Source organism: Quercus suber, unplaced genomic scaffold (assembly GCF_002906115.3).
Source record: "Quercus suber isolate HL8 unplaced genomic scaffold, Cork oak 2.0 scaffold_14, whole genome shotgun sequence".
Lineage (NCBI taxonomy): Eukaryota > Viridiplantae > Streptophyta > Magnoliopsida > Fagales > Fagaceae > Quercus > Quercus suber.
Genome location: NW_027069479.1, coordinates 1,401,617 through 1,414,166, shown reverse-complemented (window position 1 = coordinate 1,414,166; position 12,550 = coordinate 1,401,617). Strand labels below are relative to the sequence as shown.

The 12,550-nt window shown below is 33.2% G+C and overlaps 1 protein-coding gene across 1 annotated transcript; it reads left to right on the top strand.

Moving 5' to 3' along the window:
* Nucleotides 1-10,257: 10,257 nt before the first annotated feature.
* LOC111993168 (dirigent protein 17) lies at nucleotides 10,258-12,118 on the top strand. Its single transcript, XM_024025028.2, has 2 exons — nucleotides 10,258-10,536; nucleotides 11,177-12,118. Exon 2 carries the CDS (start codon nucleotides 11,200-11,202, stop codon nucleotides 11,701-11,703), a length of 504 nt encoding a protein of 167 aa, XP_023880796.1. The 5' UTR covers nucleotides 10,258-10,536; nucleotides 11,177-11,199; the 3' UTR covers nucleotides 11,704-12,118.
* The last annotated feature ends 432 nt before the right edge of the window (nucleotides 12,119-12,550 follow it).

The following is a 12,550-nucleotide window of genomic DNA, read 5'->3' as shown; positions in this document are numbered from 1 at the left end:
GGTGATGATGATGATGAGAATGAAGAAGGGATGAGTGAAAATGGGAATGGAGAAAATATTGATGGAGACGTAGGAAAGACTCGTGATGAGGGCGTTAGAGAAGAGGAAGATGGTTCTAGTGAGGGTGAAGAGAAAGTGAGGGAGTTGAGGCAAGCTTGTGAGAGGTAACCTCCTACGTGGATGGGTGATTATGTTAGTGGTGAAGGTCTATTTGAGGATGAAGTTCATATGGCATTGGTGGTGTCAACTGATCCACTGAATTTTGAGGAAGCAGTGAAGAGTGCAAATTGGAGATTGGCCATGAATAGTGAAATCAAATCCATAAAAAAGAACCAAACATGGACACTCACTGAGCTGCCAGCTAGGGCCAAAAGAATAAGAGTGAAGTGGGTTTACAAAACCAAATACAATGAGCATGGAAAGATCGATAAGTACAAGGCTCGTTTGGTTGCTAAAGGGTACTCTCAGAAGTATGGAGTGGACTATACAGAAGTTTTTGCACCAGTGGCAAGGATGGATACAGTAAGGATGATTATTGCTCTAGTTGTACAAAAGAATTGGATGATTTTTCAGCTAGATGTCAAGTCGGCTTTTCTCCATGGTGAGCTGAGTGAAGATGTTTATGTGGAGCAACCAAGAGGATATGAAAAAAAGGGCAGTGAGCATCTAGTTTACAAGTTACACAAAGCCTTGTATAGATTAAAACAAGCTCCATGAGCTTGGTTTAGTCGAATAGAAGCACATTTCATTAGTGAAGGGTTTCAGAGGTGCAATAGCGAGCAGACATTATTCACAAAGAGAAGCAGAGAAGGAAAAATTATCATGGTAAGTGTTTATATTAATGATTTAATTTTTACTGGTAATGATGAAGTTATGATGTCTAAATTTAAAAGCTCTATGTTAAGAGAGTTTGATATGTCTGACTTGGGGAAGATGAGGTTTTTTCTTGGGATTGAGGTGCTACAAAAGTCTGATGGTATTTATATATGCCAAAGGAAATATGCATTGGAGGTTTTGAGAAGGTTTGGTATGATGGAAAGTAATTTGGTGGGCAGTCCAATAGTTCCAGGTTTCAAAATAAGCAAAGACCGAAATGGAGACTTTGTTGATGAGACGTATTACAAGCAGCTGGTGGGTAGTTTAATGTATCTCACTGCCACAAGACCTGACATGATGTTTGTTACTTGTCTCATAAGTTGATATATGGCAAAACCAATAGAGATTCATCTACAGGCAGCTAAGAGAGCACTTCGATACTTAAAAGGAACTGTGAACTATGGAATTCATTATAAGAAAGAAGGAGTACATCTGGTTACGTGTTTTTAATGAATTTAAGTGTTGTTTCATGGTGTTCAAAAAAACAGCCTATTGTGACTTTATCAACCACAGAAGTTGAGTTTGTGGTAGCTGCAATCTGTGCTTGTCAAGGAGTCTGGATGAAGAGAATTTTAAAGGAGCTGGGACATTCTGATGGAGGCTGTACTACTGTAATATGTGACAACAGTTCAACCATTAAGCTGTCTAAAAATCTAATTATGCATGGTCGCAGCAAGCATATTGATGTGAGGTTTCATTTCTTAAGGAATCTTACTAAGGAAGGTACAATTGAATTAGTTCATTGTGGGAGTCAAGATCAGGTGGCAGACATAATGACCAAACCATTGAAGCTTGAAGTTTTTCAGAAGCTTCGAAAGGTGCTGGGCGTATGTGAAATTTCTGGTATAAACTAATTGCTTCACAACACTTAGTTTAAGGGAGGGAATGAAGGAGTTTACAGCTGTTTTTCTGTTAGAATAAAATCCTAGTTTTTAGGGATATTTACATGTATTTGATTTGTTCAAAGTTTCTGTTACCACTTAGCTTTATTTCCGCTAAGTGGGTTGCTTTTTCGTTTCTATTGAGATCGTGTATTAAATGGCTATTTAAGCCAAAGTTATTATTAATAAAACTAAGTCATTCAATCCAGCTTGTTATGTTCTTGTTCTTAGTTTCAAAGTTCCTTACAGAAGAGATACACGACATCAAAACCTAGAAACTTTAAAAACTCTTCCGCTTCAAAATTGTTGCCTTTTGCATTTCAGCATCTTAACAATTTCCACCTGAAACCCAATTAGGGTTTTGTTGCTTTCTAATTCTAGACTCAAAATAAAGCTTTTTAGGATTTATTGGGTTTTTGGGTTTTCCAGAAAAGGAAAAAAGGGCAAAGGTTTCTAGCGTTTCAAAATTGCCGAAGGCGGATGAGAATAGCTGGAACTTCGACACGGTACTCACATCTAAGCACCTTATAGAGAATTTTTTTTTTTTTTTTAAAGTTTTTTACAATTTATTGTATTATTGTATTATTGGTTCTAGGTTATTGGTTTTTTTTTTTTTTTTTTTTGTTTCTTTCATTTTGGAAATGTGAAAAATGTATTCTATGTTATTTTGTTTTTTATGGTTTTTTTGATAATTGTATAAACTTGAGTGTAGAGAATATAGGATTAGGAGAGTGGAAAAAAAAATATTATGGTAAAAGATTATATACAATGTTATACTTTTGTTGGTATAATATTGTGCATAGAATGAGTAATTTAGTTGCTTATTATGAGAAAAAATTAAAACATGTTTAGATTAATAGAATGTTGTGTGATTAAGTGTTCAATTTAAGGATTTGATATCTGTTTATTTATCACAATTGTTGTTTTGTGGAATTTTTTGTGCAAGTTTGAATACAATGTTTACCCGATATCTTAAGTCTCGTTCTTCTGATCAAACTTGAATTAGCTGAGATTGTAGACTATGTTTGTGACAAATGAAGTCAATTAGTAATTGAAAATATCTGGTGAACTTTTTAGTGAGTTAGAAATGGGATTAGGCCTCAGTTAAAGGCATCTTGTGGTTTTGACCTATGTGTGTTGGTAAAGTGAGTACATGGATGGACAAACTTAACAACAAATATGTATGTTGCAACTTTTGTCATAAAAATAACTACAATCATGTTTGGTTACTTAGGATTTCATTTGGTTTTTGTTAGATTTGGTAATCAACTTTTCCATAATTACCTACCAAGGACGGCCCTAGACATTTTGGGGCTTAAGGCGAGAACTAAAAATGTATGTGTATGTGTATGTGTATCTGTGTTTATGTATGTATATGTTTATGAGTGTGTATGTGTATGTGTATGTGTATGTTCATTTATCTTTATGTAAGTGTGTATGTTTATGTATGTGTATGTGTATGAGTGTGTATGTATATATGTATATTTATGTGTGTGTATGTTTATGTTTATGTTCATTTATATTTATGTATGTTTATGCATGTGTGTATGTTTATGTATGTTTATATTTATAAACATAAATATAAACATAAACACACATGCACATAAACATACATGAACACAAACACAAACAAACATAAACACACACACATAAATATAAACATACATAGCATAAACACACATACAGGCTGAGAAAAATTAAACCCTCATATAGACTGGAAAAAATTGCAAACTAACACCAAGTTTCAAACAATTTCGTTAGTTATTTTGATGTGCTAAATTGAGCCTTTATGTGTGTTTATGTTTACATTTATGTGAGTTTATACGTGTTTATATGTATGTATGTTTATGTTTATGTTTATGTACGTATATGTATATTTATGTGTATGTGTATGTATGTTTATGTGTATTTGTATGTGTATGTGTATGTGTATGTCTGTGCTTATGTATGTGTATGTGTATGTATATGTGTATGTGTGCTTATGTATGTGTATGTGTATGTGTTATGTGTTTATATATGTGTTATGTATGTGTATGTTATCGTGCTTATGTATGTGTATGTGTATATGTATGTTTATGTGTATTTGTATGTATATGTGTGTATGTGTGTATGTTTATGTATGTGTATCAGTGTGTATGTGTATGTTTATGTTTATGTGTATGTGCATAATAATAATAATAATCTCTTTATTTTTTCTCCCACTTTCCTCTTATTTATATGTGGTTCCTACCAAATGAAGCTTTAAAAAAAAACATAAAATTGTATTTTGTATTATTAAATTATAAATATCATACTTGAGTTTTATTTTTAAATGCGTATTAATGCTATTAGATTTTTAGTTTTTTATTAGCATTTTTGGAAAATTACTACAACGTAACGGTGTGAAGAGATACACGACATTAAAACCCAAAACTTTAAAAACTCTTCCGCTTCAAAATTGTTGCCTTTTGCATTTCAGCATCTTAATAATTTCCACCTGAAACCCAATTAGGGTTTTGTTGCTTTCTAATTATAGACTCAAAATAAAGCTTGATACTTCCAAGAAATTCTGATAGATTTAAAGGAATTCTAAGAGTCAGTGGGCTGGAATGTCTCCGGATGTTCTTGATCTAGTAAGATAAGTCCTGAGAAAACAAAGAAAGTCAGCAGAGAAGACCGGTTGTGGCCGGCCTTTGATTCTCCGATGGTAAAGTTAGAAAACTGGAGGATAGGAAAACTGTGTTTTTATGTTTCTCAAGTTCTTTCCGGAGAAAGAATAGAAAAGAAGAAATCCCTACTTGCAGAGACAGGCTTTATATAGCAGTAGAAATCAGTTACCTTTACCATCGTTGTAGAGTTTGGAGAATTCAGTGTATAACTTCAATGCCACAGGTTACTCTTCAGAAACTGTGTGAGACTTAAGCGATGCAGCTTTTGGCTGAAAGGGTGCTTAGTCCGTCTGTGAATTGACCTGTCCGTCATTAATGATGGACGAGGTCTAGTCTCTATTATCCATCTCGTCCGTCATTACTGAAGGACGAGATATGCACCGCTCGTCCTACACTGGACGAGCTTACGGGCATTGGTGGTAACGGGACGAGGTATTAAGCACAGCTGACATTGAGGTGGACGACCATACGACGAGTGTTTGGACTTGGATGTTTTCTGGCACCATAAAGCTGTTTAGGTTCTTTTCTGGGTTTCCTAGAAAGGAAAAAGAGCAAAGATTTATGGAGTTTCAAAATCGCCGGAGGCAGTTAAGAATAGTCGGAACTTCGACACGGTACTCACATCTAAGCACCTTATAGAGAATGTTTTTTTAGTTCTTTCTACAATTTATTGTATTATTGTTTTTTTTTTCTTTCATTTTGGAAATGTGAAAAATGTATTCTATGTTATTTGTTTTTGATGGGTTTTTGATAATTGTATAAACTTGAGTGTAGAGAATATAGGATTAGGAGAGTGGAAAAATAAACATTATGATAAAAGATTTAGGTACGATGTTATACTTTTGTTGGTATAAGATTGTGCATAGAATGAGTAATTTAGTTGCTTATTATGAGAAAAATATTAAAACATGTTTAGATTAATAAAATGTTGTGTGATTAAGAGGCTGTTTGGATTGACAATTTTCATGACTCAATTCTCAGTTTCCATAATTCAATTCTCAAAAATGGTAGGACTCATAGCAAAATACTCATTTGCCTGTACCAATACTCTATTTCCATAACTCTATTTCTAATACTCAGTTCTCTACTTTTTGAGTTATGAGTTGTGGAAACTGAAAATAACTTTTGGCTGTTTTCAGTTTTCAATTCTCAGTTTTCAATGGCAAACTTGTAAATACTATTACAAATTCAGTCCCACAGTCAGATTTTTGCTCCCTCTTTATCTTTTTTTTCTTTTTTTTTTTTATTTTTTTCTTTTTGTCTTTCACGGGTTTGGGACTATCTGCTCCTTCTCTTATTCTTCTTCTTCTTTTTTCTTCTTTTCTTTTCTGCACTTTCTGGGTTTGGTTCTTTTTTTTTTTTCTTCTTTTTTTTTTCTATTCTTCTTTTCTTCTTTTCTGGGTCTGTTCTTTTTTTTTTTTTTTCTTCTCCTGGTTGGTTGTTCGGTTCCTTCTTTTTTTTTTTTTTTTCTTTCTTATTCTTCTTTCACTGGTTCGGTTGTTCTTTTTTTTTTTTTTTTTTTTGTTCAGTCTGTTCTGGGTTTTTTCTCTTTCTTTCACTGGTTCGGCCTGTTCTTCTTTTTTTTTTTTTTTTTTTTTTGTTCGGTTTGTTTTGGGTTTTCTTTTTCTTTTTTTTCTTTTTTTCACTGGCTTCAGTGAGTATGGGTACTTAAAAAAAAAAAAAAAAAAACTGTTTCGAGTGACAAGCCATGGGACCCACAAATAGTGTGAAAAATATTGAGTGATGAAAAATGAGTAATGGTGCCAAACGGGTGTGAAAAATTAAGTAATGAGTGATGAGTTATGAGTTATGAGTGATGAGTGATGAGTGATGGAAATTGAGTGACGGAAATTGAGTGATGAAAAAAATTCATCCAAACAGCCTCTAAGTGTTCAGTTTAAGGATTTGATATCTGTTTATTTATCACCATTGTTGTTTTGTGGGATTTTTTTATGTAAGTTTGAATATAATGTTTACCCGATATCTTAAGTCTCATTCTTTTGTTCAAACTTGAATTAGCTGGAGATTGTAGACTATGTTTGTGATAAATGAAGTCAATTAGTAATTGGGAAATATCTGGTGAACTTTTTAGTGAGTTAGAAATGGGATTAGGCCTCAGTTAAAGGCATCTTGTGATTTTGACCCATGTGTGTTGGTAAAGTGAGTACAGGGATGGACAAACTTAACAGCAAATATGTATGTTGCAACTTTTGTCATAAAAATAACTATAATCATGTTTGGTCACTTAGGATTTCATTTGGTTTTTGTAAGATTTGGTAATCAACTTTTCCATAATTACCCACCAAGGGCGGCCCTAGACATTTTGGGGTTTAAGGCGAGAGCTAAAAATGTATGTGTATGTGTATGTGTGTTTATGTATGTGTATGTTCATGAGTGTGTATGTGTATGTATATGTGTATGTTTATATTTATATTCATTTATGTTTATGTATGTGTATGTTTATGAGTGTGTATGTGTATGTATATGTTTATATTTATGTTCATTTATGTTTATGTATGTGTATATGTGTATGTTTATGTGTTTATATGTGTATGTTTATGTTTATGTTCATTTATGTTTATGTATGTCTATGCATATGTGTATGTTTATGTATGTTTATATTTATAAACAGGACATTCTGGCCTTTTGCCCCTTTGGGCAAAAATATTTGGTATTATACTCCTGTTTCGAAACTATATAGATGCGTGCCCCTGTTTCGATACTTGATGACCCTAAAATCGAGTTATTTAAAGTACTCGATTGGTTTAAAATCGAGTTATACCCGATCAAATTTTTAAAAAAAAAAAAAATTTGCATAGAACTCGATTTTACGAAAATCGAATTCCAAAACGCCACTATAGGACTCAAAAACGTCACTGTAGGGCTTAAAAACGCTACTATAGGGCTCCTTGAACCTGCCATGGGACAATAACACTTAGGGAAAAAAAATTTGCAGTAAAACACCGCTATAGGGCTAAAAAACGTCACTATAGGGCTTAAAAACGCCACTATAGGGCTCCTTGAACCTACCTTGGGACAATAACACTTAAAATTTTTTTTGCAGGAAAATGCTGCTATAGGACTCAAAAACGTCACTATAGGGTTTAAAAACACCATTATAGGTCTCCTTGAACCTGCCATGGGACATGACACTTACGAAAAAATTTTGCAGGAAAACATCACTATAGGGCTTTAAAACGTTACTATAGAGGTTAAAAACGCCACTATAGATCTTCCTGAACATTATATGGGGCGATGACACTAAAATTTTTTTTGCATGGAACTCGATTTCTAGGAAGTCGAGTTCCATGCAATTTTTTTTTTTTTTTTTTATAAGTTTGATCGGGCATAACTCGATTTTAGAGTCATCGAGTATCGAAATAAGGGCACGCACCTATATAGTTTCAAAATAGGGGCATAATGCAAAAAAAAGGATGAGTAAAATGCCAAATGTCCTTTATAAACATAAATATAAATATAAACATAAACATACATACACATAAACATACATACACATAAACATACATGAACACAAACACAATAAACATACACAAAAACAAACAAATATAAACACACATACACATAAACGCGCATAAACAAACATAAACAAAACCAACAAACATAAACACACACACATAAACATAAACATACATAGACATAAACACACATACAGGCTGAGAAAAATTAAACTCTCATATAGACTAGAAAAAATTGTAAACTAACACCAATCCTCAAACAATTTCATTAGTTACTTTGGTGTGCTAAATCGAGCATTTATGTTTGTTTATGTTTATATTAAGTTTATGTGTGTGTATGTTTACGTTTATATGAGTTTATATGTGTTTATGTGTATGTGTGTTTATGTTTATGTATATGTATATTTATGTGTATGTGTATGTATGTTTATGTGTATTCGTATTTGTGTGTTATGTATATGTGTGTATGTGTGCTTATATATGTGTATGTGTATGTGTATGTGTATGTGTGCTTATGTATGTGTATATGTATGTGTTTATACGTGCTTATATTTATGTATGTTTATATGTATGTGTATGTGTTTATGCGTGCTTATGTATATGTATGTGTATGTGTAGGTCTCTTTGTCTTTTTCAGATTCAGGTGCAATACCCTGATGCAATTGTAATTAATGGCTGAGATTAAAAGTTGAAAAAACAACTTTCAATCTTAGCCATTAAATAAAATATATTAAAGGAGAGATAAAAAGTTTTTTTTTTTAAAAAGTAAAAATGTAAAAAAAATACCTATGACAGTGCACCTGATCTCAGTCCGTCTTTCTTCTCTCACCATTTTTCTTTTCTTTTTCTTTATGCGATGCTTTGTTCTTCTTCATTTTATTTCTCTTTATACGTTGCCTAGGCTGAAAGGAGAGAAGCGAGCGAAAGCCACGTTAAGAAAGGAAATCGAAGATTGTGCTGCCGAGCCAAAGACTATGAAAATATCTTCCTCTCAACTTAGGCGATCCTCTTAAGTGAAATTATGGCTCACGAGGCTTCACCGGATTATGGTGTGTGATTTTTGGTTATTTATTTATTTATTTGAGATTATGAAGTAAATAGTTTTATATTTTGCTTACCTTTTCTATTTTCTGAAAACACTTTTTTGGGAAATACCATTTTTTTTTTTTTTTGCTTTACTTTCAGTCTATCATTCTTGCTTATGGTATGTGTTTGATTAATTTGGATCTAAAATTAATTTAACAAGATGATTCTTCTTCTAAAATATAATAACAAAACCAATATATGTTTTTTTAACGGTGGGTTCACTTTTAGTGTTTTCATTTTGTGATTTTGGTTGTTTTGTGGGTTTTGTGCTTTGATTTCTGTGGGTGTGATTTGATTTGTGATTTTGTGGGCTTCTGGGTTTTTGTTGCGATTTGATTTTGGCTGGTTTTGGCTGTGGTGGTGGTCGTGATTTGATTTTGGCTGGGTTTCGATAGTGGTGTGTGGTTGGAGGTGATGAGCTTGAAAAGCTCCAGCCATGGAGGTTTAGAAAGAGAGCTTGGTGGTCAGCCATAGAGCATGGTGTGACGTGGGTTGAGGCAGAGAGAGGATGAGAGGGAAATAGGGGTGGCCCTAGACATTTTGGGGCCTAAGACGAGAACTAAAAATGGGGCATTTTTTTACTTATATATAAATTAAATTAATATTTATTTAATATTTTTATATTATATTTTTCATCATTATTTTCATTTTCTTCTAAATTATTTTGAAGTTCATTATCAAGATTTATTGTATTGCAAAATTGAACATCATTTTCTTCTAAATTATTTTGGTGAATTTCTTGCTCATTTGTGATATTTTCAACTAAATTTTGTGTTATATTTTGTTTATTACTAACAACAAATTTATCCATTGATCCTTTTTGAGACTTAATTAATTTTTCTTCTTTTTTAAGTTTTTCATATCCAGATGTATATTTTCTAGTAGACATTTCTAATCAAATAATATATTTATAAAGACTAAAATAAAAAATAACTTTCAACTATAGAGCAAATGAGAAATAGAACCTGATTTATATAAAAATATTGTTGCAGTTTCACTGAATAATAATAAGTTTTTAGCAATCTCAACCTGCATAAATTAAAAAAAAAAATTAAGCACAAGCATAACAAAAATTTAAGCATAGCCATAACACTGACACAAGACTTATTAATATGACCCACGTACCCACAAAATAAAAACACAAAACAAATCCTATCTAAAACCAAAAAAAAAAAAGAAAAAAATGCAGGCTTTTGAGAAAAAAAAAAAAAAAACAAAATTGAAGGCCCAAACTTAACGCCCAGTCCAGGGAGGGTCCAGGCAGCCATAATGATAAACTGATAAGTGATAAACAAAGTTACAAAACCAGTCAGGGAAACAAAGTTATCTTAAGTTCTTAACAAATTTTCTCCAAAAAAAAAAAAAAAGTTCTTAACAAATAAAATGGAGTGCCCTGTGCCCAAATATTTATAATATTATACCTGATTCCTGAACCTCAGAACCTGATACGGTGAGGTGAGCAGTTGAGACTTGAGAGAGGCGGAGAGCAGAGAATCAGAGAGAGGCTGAGGCGGTCCAGCTGGAGACTGGAGACTAGAGAGGGGCGGAGAGCAGAGAGTAGAGAGAAAGGTAAAATTTTTAGGGTTTTGAGTGGATTTATTTGTTTTGATTTGTGATTGTTTTGTGGTTAATCTCTTAGATCGGATTTGTAGTTTATCTGGTTGATTTTTGGTCAATGATTTTGTTTAGAACCAATGTTTAATAGGATTTACCAAAATTTTTGTTTTTTTGGTTAAAAGGATGTGCCAGATTATTTTTGTAATTCATTTGAAACTACCCGGTTCTTTTTTAAAATTTTGGGTGGGGACCTTAGGCAATTGCCTAACTCGCCTAAGGGAAGGGCCGGCCCTGTTACCCACCTCTGCGTGTGGTGAAGGAGCAAGAGGTTTTTTTTTTTTTATACAAATGACAGCAGAAGGAGCAAGACTTAGTTTTGAATGTGCTGGAACTGGGGTGAAATCATAATATGTCTTCACAACTTCTACATTTTATTCTAATGAATGTGAATTGTAATTTAGTTATAGATTTGCTTGGGACTGTGTTTATGCCTTCTGCTTTCCTGGTGCACGACACATGCTTTCCAATTGTTCATTCTAGGATGAATTTTGTTAGTATTTAATTGTTATTCTAGGCAATCTGATCTATGTACTTACAAAAAGGCCTGATAATCATATTTTATTCTTACATACTGTTTCTCTCTTTTCACAAGCTTTGTGAGAAAGAGTGCTTGAAATGGAAAACACAAGCACAGAGCAGGAACCAGAGTCTTCATCAACAGGGATTTTCAAGTTACCAGGAGAACCAGCTATTGTCATTAATGGGGTCCCTAATGTATCTGCAATTGACAGCACTCCTGTTCTCAGTAATACTGTGAATGATGCAGAAAGAAACAGAAATACAGCTTTTGGTGATTGGTTAGAAGGAAGGGTAGTTCAGAAGTTGTTTGGGAATCGATACTTTTCTGGTGTGGTTACCGAGTTTGACAAAGAAGCAGGCTGGTACAGGGTGGTGTATGAAGATGGTGACTTTGAAGATCTTGACTGGCATGAGTTGGAAGAGGTGCTTCAGCCTTTAGATATTACAGTTCCATTGAGATCATTAGCACTGAAGACTAACAAGAAAATCCAAAAACTTCTTCATAAATCTGGAAAAAATGTGGCTCAATCTCAGGCTCGCCGGGTAAAACATGTGGGAAGTAGGGGTAAGAAGATTGTGGAGTATCAAGAGGCATCATAGACGAAGTTCAACTGTTCATTGGGCTTAACTTGTGGCACAATTTCAAAGTTTGATGAAGAGAATTCAAAAGACAGATTCACTTGTCAAAACTGGTAATTTGAAATTTGGCCTTGTGAGATGGATGAACATAATGTGACTCATGAGGAGAACACTAAATCTGAGTAGCCAATGTTTCATGGTGATCTTGGAACTGAGAATCCGATGATTTTCTCATTCATAGTGTCTTAATTTTGTATGTTTGTGACTTGTCAAATGCAGTACATATGTAGTAGCCATTCATAGTATTTTCTATGTTTGTATCTTGTCAAATGCGGCACATATGTAGTAGAATCAACAAAACTCAGTACTTGTGTGGAACCTGTGTTGAAACTTGAAATGTTGAATGATGAACAAGAAAAAAAAATTGTTATATTCAGTTAAGAGTACTGCAACTACTTTTCTTAAGAATTTGTTCCTTAGAAAAAGGGGCAAAATTGTCATATACTGCTGTGCCCAACTATTTTGTGGGCTTGCTATTGAATTCATCAAGTAGATGACAAGGGGACTTTCAGCAAAAAAAAGGATGACAAGGGGACTTTTAGATTTACAGGTGATTGTTTTTGTGGTTCCAGCAGTTGTCTTTGTAGAAGCCCACACCTTGGCTAAGTTAGCCTCCAACTGCTATGGTAGTACCGTAAGAGTTATGTAAACTTTTAATTCTGACTTGTGGTTTGTAAACTTTGTATACTGCTTGTCTTTCTTCAATGGTATAAAAAAGTTTTGCCATGAAATATAATACCGAACAGTTCCATTTGGTAGAAAATTACTCTTTTTTAATAACTATTTTAAAGAATACAACATTTTAAAA

Bases quoted from the DNA above. Each gene is read 5' to 3' on its own strand.
- LOC111993168 (XM_024025028.2), top strand. From the start codon at position 11,200: ATGGAAAACACAAGCACAGAGCAGGAACCAGAGTCTTCATCAACAGGG.